Raw genomic sequence first — 20,394 nt, forward strand, 5'->3', positions numbered from 1 at the left:
ATGACCAGTGCAGGCACCCACACATATACCTATAAATAAAAGTTATTAAAGGAAATGGCTTCTGTTGAGTTTGAATTTATTTTTTTATTTTGAGATGGGATCTCCTTATTGCATAACTCTGGCTGTCTTGAAACTCCCTTTGTGGATCAGGCTGGCCTCAGATTCCCAGAGATCCACCTGCCTCTGCCTCCTAAGTGCTGAGATTAAAGGCCTGTGCCAAATGCCCAGCAATATTTTTATTTTCAGGCCAGGAAGAAGTGCTGGGTTTCCTGCTGCGTTGGACCCTCTAGTAGCCAGTGGGAAAAGCAGCTTTGGCTTTTTTTTCAGAGTCAGTTTACTGTGGCTTCTCCACTGTAAACCTACTCTGTCCAACGCAGGAATGCCGTGGTCTGAGAACGGCCTCCCAGGCAGGAGGGGAAACCCAACAAACACTGGCTTTGTTTCTGCTACCAAGTTTCCCCTTTAGAATCGGCTCCTCAGCTCCCCTGCCTAACCGGTTTAACCTTTCCTTTACCCAGCCGTGGGAGCCTCTGGGTCCCTGAAAGATGAAAAGGACTTGGAGACAACGGGAAGCTCCAAACGGGGTGGCCCTCAGGCAGCTAACATCCTTCCTTCAGGCCCTGCAGCTTGGACACCCCAGCGCCAGCCAGGTCAGAAAGCAAGAAAGATGACTCTCTTATTCATCGTGCTCCGGTGGGACTCTGGGAATGCTCAGACTGGGCAGGGTGAGCAGGTGTAGGGGTGTCTCAAGTGGGGAGTGCTTTTGATAGGATCTTATCTAGTGCTGAACCCTTCCTTTCCAGAGAGGGAAGCCCTGTTTCCCATGTGTGCTTTCTCCTGGAGCTACAGAGTTAAGTCACAGGAGGAGGGCTCTCCTGCCCTCCCCAGGATGGACTTGGGCAGGTGACATAAAGTGTTTCTTTTTGGTGTTCACTCTGGGTGGTCTCTTCTGGAAGACCGGGGCTCTCTCTCCTTTTCCTTGCACAGATCATGGTTGTATGAACTGGCACTGGCGGGAGAGGAGATGAAACGGGAGCTCACCGGTGACAAGCAGGGAAGGCAATGGATGTCATGGGTACTTTGAAAAGAGGCCGAGCTAGATACTTCATCTTTCAAGAGATCAGCTGCCTTGAAGTCAGGGTGTAATTTGAGCCTCCCTTCAGCAGTGGCTGTGGAGAATGTAAGCACTCTTCAAGTCTGTAGACGAACTTAGCTGAAATAGTTGGCTTCAGCACTGCCTTTGTCACCCTCAAGCAACCAGATAGGATGACTGCCAACAGTGCTCCTTGATGTGTTCTCTCTCTCTCTCTCTCTCTCTCTCTCTCTCTCTCTCTCTCTCTCACACACACACACACACACACACACACACACACACACACACACACACACACACATAAACACACACACACACACACACCCTCCAAACGGAGGCTCCACCCTGAAAGGATAGATAGCCAATGGGTGCTAGGTGTCTTCTACCTCCTGAAGACCGGCCCTCTAGCCCTCCCACAGCATCCAGGCAGCTTCCCATCTCCTCAGCTTGGTACCAGAGGGAGCCAGCTGCTTCCATTTCTGCTCCCTTCACATCTAGGCCTTCAGACCTGAAGATCGTGGAGAGTAGGAGAGCTTCCCATACAGGGAGAATGGGGGTCAGCTGAGTGGAGAGACAGGAAGTTAATCTCCCTGGGGTGTACCACTGGAACATGAAGAGTAGCACTGGGGTTGGGGATTTAGCTCAGTGGTAGAACGCTTGCCTAGGAAGCACAAGGCCCTGGGTTCGGTCCCCAGCTCCGAAAAAAAAGAACAAAAAAAAAAAAAAAAAAAAAAAAAGAGTAGCACTGACCACACAGCGGGAATCCCAGCCCCTAGATGGCCACTCAATGTTGACCTCTGGCAATCCCCATCTTGGAGCTTGCATCTCATCAAGATTGTTTAATGTGGATTTTCGTGGACTCCTCCCCACTAAAACATCACAAGCATTTCTTCTGTATTCTCAGGAAAAAGCAAATCAAGTCCCTTTCTCACATTTGACTGGGGCATGTAGGGAAGGACACAGCGTTCCTTCTGACAGCAGCTGCCTTTCCCCTCCCCACAGCAAGGACTTCAGGGCAAAGGACTTATAGCTGACTATAAGACAACGGATTTGTTTGCTGTATTCAATAGGTCATGAAGGACAAAGTACGTTGGGTTATCCAAAGATCACCTGTAGGTGGCAGTCTAGTCAATTTATTTTTATTTATTGTTTTTGTGACAAGAGTCTCAAGGCTTGTCTCTGTATAAATAAGACTAGTCTGACCTCACTAGATAGGCCAAGTTGGTCCTGTCCCAGAGTGCTGTGTGCCACCACACGGACCCACAATGCATTTACTAAGTGACGTCTACAAATCCATACTTCCCGTTTGCTGCTCCACTTTACAAATTAGTAACTTGTCCAAGGCACCGTAAACCATTATTTGTCAGAGACAGCGAACCTCTCAATGAGCACTTTCCAGTAGCCACAGGATCCTGAAGAAAGGCCTCTCCCTGTTACCTCAGGAAGTCCAAGCTGTGCCAAGCTGCCCTCTGCCCTGGAGGAAGAGGTTGAGTCCACACCCCCTTAGTTGTTACCAAGGAAAGGGTGGAGGAGCTGGTCAAATATTCTGCTGCCTGGTATCCAAAACAAGGCATGCCACGCGTTGGCGTGCTGGCTGAGTTGCTGGTCGCCCTGTTGCTGTCAGAGCGAGGGCCCTCCTCATGTACTTGTATCACAAATAAATACAACCTCTCCTCCCACTCGCTACTGTAACCTGCCTCTTAAAGGGACCAAAGCATGGTTGTTAAGCCTACTATGAGAGAGGAAGGAGGACCCTGCTGACTTGGGGGAGACCTTGCTGTTAAGTAGGCCTCCAACTGTGATCCCTGCCCTGGGATGGTGTTCCCCTTTCCCCTCCACAGCATCTCCCTGTTCCCTGCCAGAGGGAAGCTAAAAGTTCCCTAGTTGTCAGGGTCCCACATCTTCTCCCCTCAGGGGGACCGCAGCCTAGAGTCCCACACCTGTTTCCACGGGAGACTGAGTCCTGTGGCAACCTTTTGTTCAGAGAACACTTAGAGCAGGGTGGTGGCACCAGAAGGGTTAAAGGACTGGCCACAGAACGGTCTAAGGTGTTTGAAGTAGGGTGGGGAAGGGAAGGGCTTAAGCAGTTGAAGAGGCAGCTGGTCAGGATTGGAATGAGTGCCCCCTGGCCCCTATGCAAACTTCTGGACCATGAACACAGTTCCTGTAGAGGGACCAAGAGAGAGGCACCCCCACCAAGGTGCCCGGAGAGACCTTTAGAGGGGCTGCCTGACGCAGGACTTGTGCCCATATTGAAGTCACCAGCTGAGGGCAAGAACAGGTTTCCCACCCTCGGAGCCTCTCCCAGGTCTGGTGAGTCTCTTCTTCCCTTTCCTGACTTCTTGCTTGAGAAGGGTGCATTCGTCAGGCGCAGGGATATCCAGGAGCTCCTCAGCACCCAGGAAGTAGCAAAAGAACTTACAGGTTTCTCACCAACATCTTACTTTCACTTCCTATTTCTAATTAGGGGGCAGCGTGTGTTTGTATAGATGCTAGGCGTATGTGTTTGTGCGCACGTATGTGTATATGCATGCATATATGCAAATAGGAAAATAAGGAGTCACAATAACTGATCAAGGATCACAATGACTGGTTAATACAAGGTGTGTCATCAAATGTTGATAAATCCTTTTTGTGTTTTCTCTTTTGATCTTTAGAATCTTGTAGGGTTAACATACTCAATCCTCATATTAAATACAAAGGTTAAAGGATTTAATAACTAACCTATGTCAATTAAGATCCAAGTTGTAGGACTAGGTTTCAAAGTCAAGTTCATTTGACATCCAACTCTGTCATGTTGTCATTAAAAGCAAAAGCAAAACAAAATGCCACTATCATTTTTATCCTGGGGTGTGCTGTGACTGGAACCCAGCACCTCCGTAAACTGGATGAGTGTTCCACCCCTGAACTATAGCTCACCTGGGGCCATGTTTCTTTTTCTTTTTTTTTTTTTTTTTTTTTTGGTTCTTTTTTTCGGAGCTGGGGACCGAACCCAGGGCCTTGCGCTTCCTAGGTAAGCGCTCTACCACTGAGCTAAATCCCCAGCCCCTTCTTTTTCTTTTCTTTTTTTTTCTCCAATTCATTTATTTCTATTTCATGTGCACTGTGTTTCGCCTGTATGTATATCTGTGTAAGAGTTTTGGATCATTTGAAATTGGAGTTAGGAACAACTGTGAGCTTCCTTGTGGGGCTAGGAATTAAACCTGTGTCCTCTGGAAAAGCAGCCAGTCCTCTTAACCACTGACTTATTTCTCCAGCCCTGCCCCACCTTTTTTGAGGCAGGATTTCTCTATTTCTGGCTGTCCTAGAACTCCCTATGTAGACCAGGCTGGCTTCAAACTCACAGAGATTCACTGACTCTTCCTGAGTGTTGGGACTAAAGGTGTCCACAATCATGCCCAGCCCTGACTGTGATCCTTATAGTCAGGACACCAAGGATGGCCACAGGGTCTGGGATCCTGGAGACACAAATGCCCCCAGCACCTCTGTGTCTGGAAGTATTTCTTTTATCCTAGAGAGTTAGTTATGAGATGTCACGGGCCTTTAGAAGATTTTTCTCTTGTAGTTTTTGAAAAGGAATTACCAAGGATTATGGTGTAATGACATGACTTTTTTGTTAATTTTTAAGTATGGGGATAGGAGGGACAACTAAAACACATTTTGTTTGAAAACTACCAAAATGAAATCTAATTTTTTTGTAAGCTAATAAAAATTGTAAATTCACATTTATGATTTAATAAAGTAACTTTAAAGGGATAGAAGGGTGGGGGTGCTGCTGTTGGGGGTGCAGTTTTGTCATGAAGCTACATTCATAAAGCCTAGTGCTTGAGCCCCAGAGAAACAAAACAATCTCATTCTTTCCTGAAGCCAAGCCCTTCCAGAGTCTAGACTGCCCCACTGTCCTATTAAGGCTTACCCACCCTGCCAACTACTTTAGCATTTCCTGGGAACTGCCAGGTTAATTTCCTGTGTCACCCTGGCCAAAGTCTCCTTAGATGTCTCTCTGAACCTCAGACCTCCTCTTGCCCCACCCTTTTGGCACAGATACACCTGTGCCTGCTGAGGAACTGGTGGAGAAACGAGGATTGGCTACGCTTGACAGGTTTTTGCCTCCCTATCCTACCCCTTGTTGGCCGGATTAGGACCAGGGCTCCTACAGGGAAGTGTTCAGTAGCAAGCCCAGGGTATGGTACGGAGGGGAGGAAGGCAGAATTCTTAAATTCAGTTCGCAAGCAAACAAAACGAAGCCGGTGATTACCTGTGGAAACAGCAAAGTTCCGGACTGGTGCGTGAGCCTCAAGGGTCACAGAGGAGAGGGTGGGGTGGCGTTGAGATGCCTGCCTGATGACCTAGAGCCAAGTGTGGTTAGATTAGGGTCTGGGGATGCTTGACTACCTTCCCAGCTCGGAACGTCTGGAATTTCCTAACAGTAGAGGCAATGACTGCTCTGTGGGTCAGGGCTGCAGGGGAGTGCCTGTTCAGACTTACCACAGAAGCTGGCCTAGGTAAATGGCATCTGGTCACACATGCTTCTGGCTGTCCTTGCATTGATGTATCATCCTTCTGGGTCCTTGTCTCTGTGCTTCACACTTAGTATATGGTACAGTTTACAGGACTGGTTGCCAGGTGAACGGCTCTCCTCCAGCCTCCCTCCCTCCTCCCTCCCTCCTCCCCCCTCCTCCCCCCCATTTTAATAATTACCCTTGTGTGTTGACTTTCAACTGTGCCAGGGTGCAGTGGTGCACAGCTGACTGTCTCTTTTTGTTTAAGCTTTTATTTATTTTACACTTGATCTTAGCCAAAAGGCCGAGAAGCGATTTATTTATTTTATATATGTGAGTACACTGTTGCTTTCTTCACGGACTCCAGAAGAGGGCATCAGATCCCATTACAGATGGTTGTGAGCCACCATGTGGGTGCTGGGAATTGAACTCAGGACCTCTGGACGAGCAGTCAGTGCTCTTAACCGCTGAGCCATCTCTCCAGGCCCTTCTTTTTTTTTTTTTCTTTCTTTTTTTTTTTTTTTGCATTTTGCATTTTGGGAATTGTACTGTTCTCTTCTCCAGCGTTGTCAGCAAAGAAAGTCAGACAAAGAAAGAGATGCAGAGCACCAGCACTCAGCCAAGGCAGGCTGATCGGGAAGACAGAATGTTCCCGCCATAGATGAGTGGTCCCATGTACAGGGTTAGAAGGGAAGTACACTGCTGGGGTCTTCCCGACAGTAAAAGCAGCTAGCTCTGCTCTAACCCTGCTTCTCACGGTTGGACTCATGGTTGCCTTAGGGCTTCTGTAGCTGTGATAAACACCATAGCTATAAGCACTGGGGGAGAAAGGTTCATCCCCCAGCTTACAGTAAGTGCATCATGTAGAGAAGTCAGGGCAGGAACTTGGATGCAGGAACTGAAGCAAAGGCCATGAAAAAAACCCAGCTTGTTCCCTGAAACTCGCTCATTTCACTTCTCACCCAGTGGGCGGGACCCACTCCAATTAATCATTAATCAAGAACATGGCCCACAGGCCAATCAATCTTGTGGAGACATTTTCCCAACTGAGGTTCCCTCTGGCTTGTGTCAAGTTAACAAAAAGTAGCCAACTCCTCAATGGCTTGCCTTTCTCTTTTAATTTGTTTAGTGTGTGTGTGTGTGTGTGTGTGTGTGTGTGTGTGTGTGTGTGTGAGAGAGAGAGAGAGAGAGAGAGACAGAGAGAGACAGAGAGAGACAGAGAGAGACAGAGAGAGAGAGATGTGGGATACCAAGGCACACTCCTGGAGGTCAGGATAGCTTTTGGAGGTCAGCTCTGTCCTGTTGTGTGGCCTTGTGGGTCTCGAGATTAAATTCAGATCTTCTGGCCTGGTAGCAAGCAGCTCTTCCCTGCTGAGCTGTCTCACAAGCCCTCTTGGTTCACTTTCTCTGAGAGAATAAACAGGTTAAAATTTGAACCGTTAAAAATTTTCTGTAGGACTGGAAAGATAGCTCGGTGGTTAAGAGCACTGTCTGTTCTTCCAGAGGTCCTGAGTTCAATTCCCAGCAACATGGTGGCTCACAACCATCCGTATTAAGATCCGATGCCCTTTTCTGGCCTGCAGGCATACGTGCAGGCAGAAAGCTGCATGATGTATACATAATAAATATTCAAAAAAAGAGAAAATTTAAAAAAATGTTTAAAAAAAATTTCTGTAGAGCCAGAATTTTTCTATGACTGACCAGATGTGTGTGGCCTTGACTGGCCTGCATTTTTCTATGTAGATTAGCCTGGCCTGCATTTTTCTATGTAGATTAGTCTGGCCTCAAATTCACAGAGATTTACCTACCTCTGCCTTCCAAATCCTCAAATTCCCTGGCCTTCTCAGTCTTTATTGCCTAGATTTGTAGGCTTTCTCCATCATTGTCCCTCCACCCTGAAGATTCCGAATCCCAGAGCCAGACATGAGAAACTTCCAGGCCTCAGGGGTGGGGGTGTAGTTCAGTGGGTAGAGTACTGGCCTAGTCTATTGAAACCCTGAATTTAGATCCCCAACACCACATACACCAGGCATGGCACATAACTGCACACCTGCAATTCCAACTCTCAGGAGGTCGGGCAAGAGGCAAGTTGAAGATCATCTTCAGCCCAGTCCGAGGTCAGTCAAGGCTATAAAGGGAGACCTTGTCTCAAACACATTGGTTTCTGAAGATTTACTGTAATCCTTCCTGGTGGTAGCTACCAGGATGTCCTCTCCTGGGACTGTCCGCTAGCAGAACCAGGGCCTGCCTGACAATACTTTATTCAGATTTTTTATGGTTTTTTTTCTTTTTTTTTTTTCGGAGCTGAGGACCGAACCCACAGATTTTTATGTTTTTTTTTTTTTATTCATTTATTATATATAAGTACACTGTAGCTGTCTTCAGATACACCAGAAGAGGGCATCGGATCTCTTTATAGATGGTTGTGAGCCACCATGTGGTTGCTGGGAATTGAACTCAGGACCTCTGGAAGAGCAGTCGGGTGCTCTTAACCACTGAGCCATCTCTCCAGCCCCCGATTTTTACGTTTTTATTGGTGTGTTTTTGTTTTTGTTTTTTAGGCAGGGTTTCATTTCATAGTCCTGACTGTCCTGGAACTCACAGAGATCACTGCCTCTAGGTCCCAAGTGCTGAGATTAAAGGCAAGCACCACCAGGCCTGCCCAAAATTATTGATTGATTGATTGTGTTTTGTCTGCCTGTACATATACACTTGCATGCCTTGTGCCCAAGAATGAAGAGAGAGCCCCTGGAATTAGAGTTGTAAATGACTGTGGGTGTCGGGAACCAAGCCTGGGTCCTCTAAACAGCCACCAGTGTTCTTAACCACTCCAGCACTGTTATCACTTATCTGTTTGAGTGTGACCTTGAACTCAAGTCTTCATGATAAGCAACTTTAGCCACCTCAGCGCCATTTATTACTGTTTTAATTTTAAATGTATAATATTTATTTGTTGGGGGCACATGAATAGGTGCACAAGGATGTCTGAGGATGACTTTCCTAAAGCATGTGGGTCCTGGGGATGGGTTGTTGGCAGTGAGCGATCTACACACAGAGCCAGCCTCCCTGGCTCTGATTGATTGGCTCTGAAGCTGGGTGGGAGCTGAGTGACTTCCCTTGCTGTGTTCAGGAGCTTGTGTTCTGGCTTCGGCAGGCAGTGTAGGCTCCACCATGTGAGGGGTCAGCTTTGCAATCCCACCACCTCCAGTCAACTGCACTCGAGGCTTTGAGCTACTGAAGCTCTGCATGCTGACAAACCCGGGGTGACAGAGGGGGAAATGTCTGCTTGCTGGACGCCGACAAGCTGACTTCCTATGTGGGCTCTGGGTGATATTTAGGAAGTGGGTATGTTGGGGTTATCAATGTCTCCTCCCCAAAACCGTTGCAGGATGCCTTTTTGATATAGAGCAGATCTTAAAGCTTTTTCTATAAAGACACAGAAAAACAATATTTTAGGCTTGTGAGCCATATGGTCTCTGTCATAACAATCAACTTGGCTGACAATATGCAAATGAGTGAGCAAGTTAAAAAACCCTATGAGTATTGAAATTTCAATTTTATGGAAATTATATATATGACTTATATAGAATATATATTCTCTCTATATGTGTGTATATATGTATATATATATGTGTATATATATTAACACATACATATGAGACATGGTCCTATATATACATTGGTCTCACTCAGTGTAGCTGATGATGACCCTGAACTTTTGTGCGTGGTATGTGTGTGTGTATGTGTGTGTGTACATATATGTTCCCATGTGTATGCCTATATATGTGTGTATGGAGGCCAAAGGTCAATCCAAATGCTGTTCCTCAGGATCTGGTCACTTTTTATTTATTTTTTTAAAGATTTGTTTATTTTATTTATATTAGTACATTGCAGCTGTCTTCAGACACACCAGAAGGGGACATCAGATCCCATTACAGATGGTTGTGAGCCACCATGTGGTTGCTGGGAATTGAACTCAGGACCTCTGGAAGTGTAGTCAGTGCTCTTAACCGCTGAGCCATCTCTCCAGCACCACTTTTTATTTTTGTTGCTTGGTTTTTTTTTTGTTTGTTTGTTTTGTTTTTTTGAGGTTTTATTTATTTATTTATTTATTTATTTTTTAAAGATTTATTTATTTATTATATAAGTACACTGTAGCTGTCTTCAGATACACCAGAAGAGGGCATCGGATCTCTTTACAGATGGTTGTGAGCCACCATGTGGTTGCTGGGAATTGAACTCATGACCTCTGGAAGAGCAGTCGGGTGCTCTTAACCACTGAGCCATCTCTCCAGCCCACGGTTTTATTTATTTTTATTTTGTGTGTATGAGGGCTTTTCCTGCATATATGTCATTGAACCATGTACATGCCTGGTGCCTGCAGAGGCCAAAGAGGGAGTCAGATCTCCTGGAACTACAATTACAGACAGTCGTGAACTAGGAAGAGAACTAGGTTCTTTGCAAGAGCAGTGAATTCTCTTTAGACACTGAGTTAGCGCTGCAGCCCCTCTGTCTGCCTTTTGGAGACACTCATCACTGTGTAGCCCAGGCTGACCGGGAGCTAGTCACAGTCCTCTCCTCTTAGCCTATCACGTGCTGGAGTAACAAGCATGCACCCGCAGGCCCAACATCAATGTCTTCTTTTTAATTTTTTTTTTCAACAATTTAAAAAAGACAAGGTGGGACTGAGGGCAGCCGAGGCCGTGTTTCAGCGGTTAGAATAAGCGCGGATCCTGCAGAGGTTCAAGTTCCGGGGCGTTCACACGGTAGTTTGCATCCACCTACGATTGGAGTTCTGTGGAATCCATGCTCTGTTCTGGCCTCCACAGTCACTACACACACACAAGGACATATCCGTATATGCAGGTGAAACAGTCATATCCATACAATGAAAATAAATAGTATTTCTCTACCAGACGAGGAGCGGTGAGGTGACTCAGACTCGAGCCTACTGACCTGAGCTCCCCCACGAAGGAGAACCAGTTCCCAAGCTTCCTCTGACCTCCACGTGTGTGCTGTGTCACGCACCCCCTTCCATGGTCTCTCCCCTCTCATACATACATAGAAACAAAATAATCAAAATGCAATTTAAAAATTAAGATAGGGCCTTCAAGGTCACTGCACGGGAGAAAGGCACTTGCTCCAAAGCCAACATCTGGGTTCAGTCCCCAAGACCCACAAGACAGAAGGAGAGAAATGACTCCTATGAGCTGTTCTCTGACCTCTACATGCACTCCATGGCACATTTGTGCACACACACATACACAGATAAATGTTAAAAATAAAGAAGGCCAGCAAGATGGCTTCATGAGTAAAGGCATCCAATGAACAAGCCTGGAGACTTGACCTCCGGACCCCACGGGAAGGTGGGAGAGAGGTAACTGATCAACCATGCACTCTTCTGACTCCACACCTCCAATAATAATAATAATAATAATAATAATAATAATAATAATAAATAGTGATATAATACAATAAATAATAATAGTAAAATAGTGATATAATGGACTAGAGAGATGGTTCAGTGGTTACGAGCATTGACTGCTCTTCCAGAGGTCCTGAGTTCAATTCCCAGCAGCCACATGGTGGCTCACAACCATCTGTAATGAGATCTGATGCCCTCTTCTTGGTGTCTGAAGACAACTACAGTGTACTCATATAAATAAAATAAATAAATCTTTAAAAAATAGTGACATGATAACAACAATAATAATAATAGTAATAGTAATGAAATAAATAAGCCAGGAGGAGCTGGAGAGATGGCTCAGTAATCAAGAGCATGGCCGGTATTCCAGAAATCCTGAGTTCAATTCCCAGCACCCACATGGCAGCTCAGAACTGTCTGTCACTACAGTCTCATGGGATCTGATGTGGTTTTCTGGTGTGCAGATGTACATGCTGACCAACACTCATTTACACATGGTACATTTGCCAAGCACGGAGGCACACCCCTTTAATTTCAGTACTCAGGGGGCAAAGGCAGGTAGATCTCTGTGAGTCTGAGGTCATCTCTGTTTATCTAGCAAGTTCCAGCACAGCCTGTGCTGGAGAAACACTGTCTCAAAAAAAAAGGGGACTGGAGGACTCTGATTGAGAGCACTGAGTGCTCTTACTGGAGGCCCAGATTTGATTCTCAGCACTCGAGTGGTGGCTTATAACTCTAGACTCAGGGGGATCTGATTTCCTCTAGTTTCTGAGAGGAGCATGTAGGTAGGCAAAATACACAAAAAATAAACATTAATAACAACGACAACAACTAGTTGGGAGATGATGGCACACGCCTTTAATCCCAGCACTCGGGAGACTGGTAGATCTCTGAGTTCAAATCCAGCCTGGTCTATAGAGTGAGTTCCAGGACAGCCAGGGCTACACAGAAAAACCCTGTTTCCAGGGTGGAGGAGAGTCAGGGTGTAGTAGCACATGTCTTTAATCCTAGCACTTGGGAGGCAAAGGCAATGGATCTTTGTGAGTTCAAGGCCAGCCAGGGCTACACAGTAAAAAAATTATTGCAAAAATAAATAGTTGTAGTAGTTCAGAAGCTAAGGCAGGTGAGTTTTCTATGAACTCTAGCAATAGTTGGGTTACATAGGGAGATCCTGTCTCAAAACCCAAAATCTAGGAATGTAGCCAAGTGGTCGAACATTTTCCTGGCATATGTGAGCTCCTGGGTTTGACATCCAGCACTGTAAATGTTGACAGGACAGATTTGGCCTGGTCATCTGTTTGCCATGGTCTATTCTAAAAGGCCCCTCCCACTCCCTCCCTTCCAGGGTCTCTGAGCATCTGACAGGCTGTTCTTTTCTTCTTTATAACTTTGCAACCCAGGGGTGTTGGTGTTAGTGTCCAGCTGCGACTGTATTTTCTCTCTTTTTGTCTCAAGATAAAATAGCGGGTCCCCTCAACATGATGCCTCTTTCTGCTTCTGTCTTACTTTGTCTTTCTAGGTTTCCAGTCCAGGAAGCCCTGAATAACAGTGGCAGCAATAGAGTCTCTCTCTCTCTCTCTCTCTCTCTCTCTCTCTCTCTCTCTCTCTCTCTCTCTCTCTGAGAAACGGTCTATCTATGTAGCATAGAGTTACAGGCTACCCTGTAACTCTATGTAGACCAAGCTGGCCTCTGCCTCTACTGCTAGGAAAAGGTGAGCACCACTGTGCCCGGTTATTGTCAATATCTTAACATCCTTGCAAGATAAGTGGATAAGTGTCTTTTGTTTTTTCTAGACAGGCTGTGTAGCTCTGATTGTCTTGGAACTTGCTCTGTAGACCAGGCTGGCCTCGAATTCACAGAGATTTATTGTGTGGTCTCTGCCTCCTGAGTTCTGGGATTAAAGGCATGTGTCCCCACCGCCTAGGCCATAAGTGTCTTTTTTTTTTTAAAGATTTATTCATTTATTATACATAAGTACACTGTAGCTGTCTTCAGATACATCAGAAGAGGGCATCGGATCTCTTTACAGATGGTTGTGAGCCACTATGTGGTTGCTGGGAATTGAACTCAGGACCTCTGGAAGAGTAGTCGGCGGATGCTCTTAACTGCTGAGCCATCTCTCCAGCCTGGCCATAAGTGTCTTAATCATGATTCTATTTCTGTGAAGAGACAGCATGTTGGAGGCAACTTTTTTTTTTTTTTTTGGTTCTTTTTTTCGGAGCTGGGGACCGAACCCAGGGCCTTGTGCTTCCTAGGCAAGCGCTCTACCACTGAGCTAAATCCCCAACCCCTGGAGGCAACTTATAAAAGAAAGTTTGTTTTTTTTCCCCCCCGGAGCTGGGGACCGAACTCAGGGCCTTGTGCTCGCTAGGCAAGCGCTCTACTGCTGAGCTAAATCCCCAACCCCTAAAAGAAAGTATTTAATTGGTGTGCTGGAGCAACAGCTGAGACTTCACATTTGATTCATAGGCAGGAGGCCAAGAAAGGAGGCAGGTAGACTGGTGATGGTTTTTGAAACCTTAAACCTACTCCCAGTGACACGCCTCTCCAACAAGGCCCTTCCCACTATTCTTTCCCAAAACAGTTCCACCAACTGGCGTACAAACATTCAAATATGGGAGTCTATGGAAACTATTCCCATTGAAACCACTGCAGTAAGGAATGACATTCTTATACTTTCTGAGACCAAAGAAAGTAGAGGAGGAGGAGGAAGAGGAAGAGGAGGGGGAGGGGAAGAAAAAGGAGGGGAAAGAGGAGGAGAAGGAGGAAGAGGAGGAAGAGGAGGAAGGGAAGGGGGAAGAGGAGGAAGAAGAGGAGGAGGGGAAGGGGGAAGAGGAGGAGGGGAAGAGGAAGAGGAGGAGGGGAAGGGGGAAGAGGAGGAGTAGGAGGAGGAAGAGGAGGAGAGGAAGAAGAGTGGAAGGAGGAGGAGGAGGGAAAGGAAGAGGAGGAGGAAGTTGCAGAAGCCCAAGATCATTCCAGCTTAAATTAAACCAGTTACACCTGAAGCAAGCATGGGGTTGGCTTTGAGCTACAGTGCCCCCTGCTGCACCTACTTAAAGTTCTCCTCCTAGTACTCAACAGTAAGTGAGTGGTGAGAAGCTTAGTCAATGAAGTCAGCAGGGGAGAGGTGGCCACAGTCCAGGGCAGTAAGGGTCAGGAAGATAAGTCAGGCTACAGCTTACTGTTTTTCCTGCCATTTCTTTTTTTTTTTTTTTCTGATCCAATTGATAAGATATAATTTGCCCATCTAGACAGCACCCATCCCTTAAAAATATTCATAAAACCTGTATCTATACACAGAGAATAATCTTAACATCTGCCACCACGTTCTCCCCCTGTCACTTCATTTCAAGTGCCTGTTTCAGAAGCTCCTACTTGTGTCACCGGAAACAGTGATGTGACTTGTTGTGACCTCAGTGCCTGCTTCCTTGTCCCTTGAGCCATTTCCTGAGGAAAGCAGCCGGCGGAAGGTAGGAGGGAGCAAAGAAAAGAACAAAGAGAGAATCAACTCCTGGAAGGTGTCCTCTGACCTCCTCAAGCACACCAAGCCACATACACATAAATAATAAATAAGACCACTTGTTTGCCCACACATTACACAGCACATGCATGGAGGTCAGAGGACTTTTGGGAGTCTGTCCCCTCCTTCCACTGTAGGATCCAGGCATTGACCTCAGTCAGGCTTGCAGGCATGGGCTTTTCTCACTAAGCCACCTCACCAGGACCACATAGGCCCTTTCCCTGTTACCTCACCAGCCTAGAAGCTCGCTCCTTCCCTTGGCCAGACTCTAACCCCTCTCAAAGTCAATCTGCTCCTCCTGCTCTGCTTTCTGGAGTCTCCCAGTTAGTATTTTTTTTTCTTTTTTTCGGAGCTGGGGACCGAACCCAGGGCCTTGCGCTTGCTAGGCAAGTGCTCTACTACTGAGCTAAATCACCAACCCCAGTATCTGCTTTTCTTAGCATGGCTTTCTACTATATAAATGCTCCATCAGGGCTTAATTATGAGCAAGCAGGAACTTCTCTTTAAACTTTTCATTCTGAAACAACGGTTCACTGTGTAGTTTAGTCTTCTTTAGTGTGCACAGTGGCCTTGAACTCTGGAATTTTCCCATCTGCCTAAGTGCTGAGATTGCAGACATGTGCCGCCACTCCCAGCCAGGCTCTCTTCACTGGATGGAAAGAACACTGGAATAAGAGGTAGAAAAGCCAAGTTCTATACACAGGGGACAAGAGATGTTCAGCAGCCTGGCTGTGGAGACTTCCCCATTCCAGGCTCTCTCTCTCTTGTTCTTTCTTTTTTTGGGGTGTAGGGGTGTGGGGTGGGGTAGGATCTCACTATGTAGTTCTGGCTGGCCTGGAACTTGCTAGCTAGAACAGGCTAGCCTCAAACTCACAAAGATCAGCCTGCCTCTGTCTTTCAAATGCTGGGATTAAAAGTGTGTGCCACTCATGCCTAGCTTCTTTATTTTTTTAAAAAGACAGGACCTCAGGCTGGAGAGATAGCTCAGTGGTTAAGAGCATTGGCTGCTCTCCTAGAGGTCATGAGTTCAATTCCCAGCAACCACATGGTGGCTCACAACCATCTGTAATGGAATCGGATTCCCTCTTCTGGTGTGCATGAAAACAAAACACTCATATACATAAAATAAATAAATAAATAAAACTTAAAAGATAAGTAAAAGGCGAAGTCTCCCTCATAGCACAAGCCAATAAGAAACTCAACATGCGTGCTCGCTTCGGCAGCACATGTACTAACATTGGAATGATACAGAGAAGATTAGCATGGCCCCTGTGCAAGGATGGCAGGCAAATTGGTGAAGTGTTCCATGTTTTTAGACAGTTTGTGCCTCAAAAAAAAAAAAAAAAGAAAGAAAGAAAGAAAGAAAGAAAAAGAAAAAGAAAAAAGAAAAAGAAATTCTACATGCAAGCCTAGGCTGACCCAACTCAGAGCCATCCCCCTGCCAGCCTCTTAAAGGATGAGAATTATAGGCCTGGAGAACCATGCCAGCCTCCAAGGTTCTAGAACTCTGCTCATCTTCTCTTTCTTCTCCATTCAGAGCTGTCTCCGTGTACCTTCCATGAACAGATCGGTCTCAGGGGAGTCCTTCATAGGTGAAGACCCAGTGCCCCACAGACTACCTGCTGTTGAATCCAGAGAACGGCTGGAGGAAGTGGAGGGGAAGGACGAAAATCAGGACAACAACAACGATGTCTTTCATACATCATTCCTTAGAAGGTCCAGGGCTTTCCGTGCCCGTAGCCACACTAGTGAAGCCCTCAAAAGACACAGCTGGGGGCCTGGCAAGGAGTTCCAGGACCCAATAAGCAGGTGAGTCCCCAGGGCACCTCTTGACCCTCCTTTGCCCATCTCTAGACCTTGGAGAAAATGTTTGGAAAGACATATCCTGTGTCTTTGACCCACCCCCACCCTGCTCTGGACAGACAAGGATCTCTGAGGAGTCACAGGAGTAGGAAGCTCTCCTGGAGAATCGAAGTCCAGTCTGTGATGAAGTTTGGGAAAGATGGAGTTTCTAACAGGGCTCTCCACAGTGCCACTCACTCATTCCCGCGATGGCACAGGCAGGTGGGGTGGGAAGGAGAATTGAGTGGGCACCATCTGAGTTTCATAGCCCCATACAACAGAGTGTAAAAAACAAACAAAACAAAAAAAACTTGGAGATCATATAATCTACATTCCTTCATTCCACAGACAGGAACTAGGTCCAGAGAACTTTACGAGGCTTCCTGTTGGAAGTGGGTACTGTTTCCCCGGGGTTTCTGTTGGCTTCAGGTTGAGGCAGATCCATCTCTTGGACAAAGCTGCAGCCAGAAAAAGCAGGAGTTTTATGTTTCTTAGTTTGTCAGTTGGTTTTTGTTTATTTTTGAGACAGAGCTTCAGGTAGCCCAGGCTGGCTGAGATGACATGGAAGGACTCTGCTTGGCTGGGGACAGCTGCCATCGAGCGGAGGTCTGCACATTCTTAGCAGGCTTAGGGAGAAGAACCCGCGTCTTCCCTATCTCCTGGAAAATCCCTGACCACTTCCCCCAAATAGAGGAAGTTAAAAAAGAGAAGGTGGGGGAGGGGATTGTCCACGTGAGTCCAGGGCTCCTGCTACCACCAAGGGTTGTCTCTTGATGTGGGCATGGTCTTCTTGGACATGCCCTTAGCTCTGGTGAGTGGTTCAACACTCTTCAGAGTGGAACGAGCGGGACGGCGGCGGGGGTGGGTGTTGTTGAGTGAGGGAGATGCTTCTGGGACTTTGTCCCAAAGCTGGTTTTGTGAGAACTGGGTGAACGGCAATACATTCCCACAAGGCTGGTTTAAGTGTCGTTTGTGACGTCTGCCTACAGTTTGAATGTCTTTTGTGACGTCTGTCTGGGTGTCTCATTGTCACCTCCACAATAATTCTATGCCTCAGGTGCAGAGGGATGGAGCGCTGGCTTTCCCGTAGCTGAGTGAAAGATGTTGTCACCTGACACCAAACAAGGAGACATCACCTTGCCCTGCCCCTCTGTCCTTTCTGGAGGGTAGTACTGCCTTTGTACCAGCAGGGGCCGCTCTTATCCGAAGCCAACTGTGCCAAGGCCGAGAGTAGTTTGGGTCTGAGTTGTGCCTAGGCTAACAGGAAGGGCTGGGCTGGGGGCAAACAACAGGGCTGGGCTGAGGAACTGTTCGTTCCTGGTGCCCATCACTTACTACTGCCTACAAGGGTTGCGGTGGCAATGTGTGTTTCAGGAGGAGTCTGCATTCATCGGAATGCCCAGTCTCCCAGGAAGCCCCCTTTCTACAGAGCCTCGAGGAATTGGGCACCCCTCTGGGAGCTCAGCAGCAGGAGCAGCAGCAGGGGCGGGAGCAGCAGAGTGGCCAACCTTTCCACCGGGTATGACAGATAGACCCCCTCCTGATCCTCTCCTGCCAGCAACCACTCTGTACTCTTCTGTTCCATCAGCTGCTGAGTCTCTCTGTGCCCGGACCTGGCTCGGGCTCCATCTATCCTCTGTGGCCCTCTGTCTGCTTCCCTGTCTGTATGCGCTGTCCCGGACGTTTGGTAGCCTGCCCCTCTCTCTTTCTGTAACATCGTTTCTTCGTTTCTATGTCTGACTCTCTGTATTGATGTGGGTATCTCTGTCCCCTCTCCCTTATAAGTCCGCTATCCCTCTTCTTTCTGTGGGCCCTACAGTTCCCAGAGTTAGAACTGCACTTATTATCTGTGGAAATAAACTAGGCATCTGGTACACTGAAAGACACAGTAGCTCTCTAACAAGATTTTCATAGGGGTTGGGGATTTAGCTCAGTGGTAGAGCGCTTGCCTAGGAAGCGCAAGGCCCTGGGTTCGGTCCCCAGCTCCGGAAAAAAAAAAAAAAAAAAAGATTTTCATAGGAATAGCAATTGCGAAAGGATACAGAGCCTAGAGCATAGGTGGGTACTGTGGTCCTGTCCATCACATGTGAGGCCCTGGGTTTAATCCCCAGCAATAGAGGAGGGGCCTGGGAAGAGGGAGATAATAGAGAGGACCCAGCCATGTTCAGCTTTGTGAGTGGGAGAATATAATAAGGGGGAGTGGTCCCAGGATCTAAGGACCACCAAGGGTGCACAGGTTTGAGAGAACCCCCTGACTGTAAGCTAGTGTCTTTCACCCCAGAGAAAGCCCCAATCCTCGGGGGAGAAGATCCCCTCCACAGGAGCTCATGCACCAGCTGCCCAGGGTCCCTAATCTGACCCTTACTCTGAGAGTCTCTGAGGTGTGAAAGAAAGGCTGAAGAGTTTGTGTCCAGCCTTTCCGGTGAGTAGCAGGACCCCATCTTATTCCATCTCCTAGTTTTCTCCACCCACATCTCTGGAGGTTTTCTCCCCCGACAGCCTCCATTTTAAGTGAGAAAATAGAAAGAGCTGAATAGAAAGAGAAAATAGAAAGATACTGAACTCCTAGATCTTCGTCACTTAGCAGCTGGTGGATCGATCTCGTCTTCTTCCACACCAGAAATAAAACTGCCTTACAATTGCAGTTATTAGAAGAGACGCATTATAGGAAGCACAAGGCCCTGGGTTCGGTCCCCAGCTCCGAAAAAAGAACCAAAAAAAAAAAAAACAAAAAACAAAAGAAGAGACGCATTAGGCTGCCCGACCCGGAGGCAGGCACACAACATGGAGGGCACATACCGTGACTTAGGGAAATGGCTTTTCTTTTCTTGATTCTCACCCTTTTTTGCCCAGACCTTCTTTCCTTCTGTATTACTTAGTCCCTTTTAGTATTGTTACTCCTTCTCTCACCTTTCCCCGCACCCCTCTGCTCCGCCTGTTTATTATGTCCCTCATCCGATCTTTAAGGCCTCTCTTTAATATTCTCTTTGCCATAGTGTTTGGGGTTCTTGTTTTTCCTTTTTGTGGTATTCCTCCAAAGCCTGCTGACCAAAAGTCTGATTCACTAGGGCTTGGGCTGCAGACAGACATCTATAAGCACAATCTCATTCCACAATGGGCCTTTTCACACTGTAAAGGAATTTACAGTATGTGTGCACAAGCGCGTATGCATGCGTGTGCGTGTACACTCATGTCCTTGTGCATACGCAGGTGTGTGTGCATGTTCATGTGCATGCAGTCAATGCCTGGCTGTTTGCTGGGATGTGAATTTCTGGTCCTCTCACTTACAAAGCGAGTGCTTCCATGACCACACAGCCACCTCTGCAGCTCTGACCTACTAAACCGCAATTTGCCCTCTGCTTTCCAACTCACCACAGCGACAAATACTCTTGTATTTTCCCTTTGCTTTTGAGTTTGTCTATTTTATTTTATTCCAGATAGGTCTACCTATGTACCCCAGGCTGACCCCTCCAGACCTCCCTAGCTTTGGGCTCACGGGCACACCTCCACTTTTCTGTTTTGCTTTTGTTTCTTTGGACTATGTAGCCTTAGCTCGTTTGGAACTTGGAGTGTAGACCAGGCTCACCTCCAAACTGTGCTGCTTGTGCTGCATCTTAAGTGTAAGGGTTACAGGCATGAAGGATGATCCCCAACTCTGGCTGCTTTGTTTTTTAAAAAAAATATTTGTGAGATTTATAAGTAACAAAACCAAAACCAAAACAAACAAAAATACTTCCCATCCCAAGACTTATAACATCATCAACTCTTCATTCCTGCTGACTGCTGGCATATACTTCCTCTCCCTCCCTTCTTCCTTCCTTTCTTGTAAAAAGTGTATCTATTGAGACAGGCTGGGACAGACTGGCTTGGAACTCTTGTTATAGAACAAGCTGGTCTATAACGGACTTCCAGACAGCCTGTGCCTCCAAGTGCTGGGATGAAGGATGTGTGCCACCAAGCTCAAACTAACTTTTTCTTTTTCCTTTTTTTTTTTTTTTTTTTTTTTTTGAG

At 46.8% G+C, this 20,394-nt stretch overlaps 1 protein-coding gene, 1 long non-coding RNA gene and 1 other non-coding gene across 7 annotated transcripts in view; 2 read left to right on the forward strand and 1 right to left on the reverse strand.

Annotated features, from left to right (window-relative positions):
* Positions 1-2,220: 2,220 nt before the first annotated feature.
* LOC134485638 (uncharacterized) lies at positions 2,221-5,724 on the reverse strand. The gene is made up of 2 exons (XR_010063854.1): positions 5,582-5,724; positions 2,221-5,442 (listed from the first exon to the last, which is right to left on the reverse strand). It is a non-coding gene; the product is annotated as an uncharacterized LOC134485638 (long non-coding RNA).
* The window catches only part of Arhgef2 (Rho/Rac guanine nucleotide exchange factor 2), a 57,270-nt gene continuing 40,055 nt past the window's right edge, over positions 3,180-20,394 (forward strand). For 2 of the 5 annotated variants that reach the window (XM_006232646.5, XM_063281840.1), the window contains exons 1-2: positions 16,465-17,549; positions 17,758-17,902. In XM_006232646.5, coding sequence (XP_006232708.1) covers positions 17,485-17,549; positions 17,758-17,902 — 210 coding nt within the window. In that variant the 5' untranslated portion in view covers positions 16,465-17,484. Of the gene's footprint in view, positions 3,407-14,374; positions 14,492-16,078; positions 16,351-16,464; positions 17,550-17,757; positions 17,903-20,394 lie in introns of those variants that run through there. The other 3 variants (XM_006232643.5, XM_017590882.3, XM_039102312.2) reach the window with 3 other exon arrangements.
* On the forward strand, positions 15,749-15,855 carry LOC120101166 (U6 spliceosomal RNA). Its single transcript, XR_005501563.1, has one exon. It is a non-coding gene; the product is annotated as a U6 spliceosomal RNA (small nuclear RNA).

Source organism: Rattus norvegicus, chromosome 2 (assembly GCF_036323735.1).
Source record: "Rattus norvegicus strain BN/NHsdMcwi chromosome 2, GRCr8, whole genome shotgun sequence".
Lineage (NCBI taxonomy): Eukaryota > Metazoa > Chordata > Mammalia > Rodentia > Muridae > Rattus > Rattus norvegicus.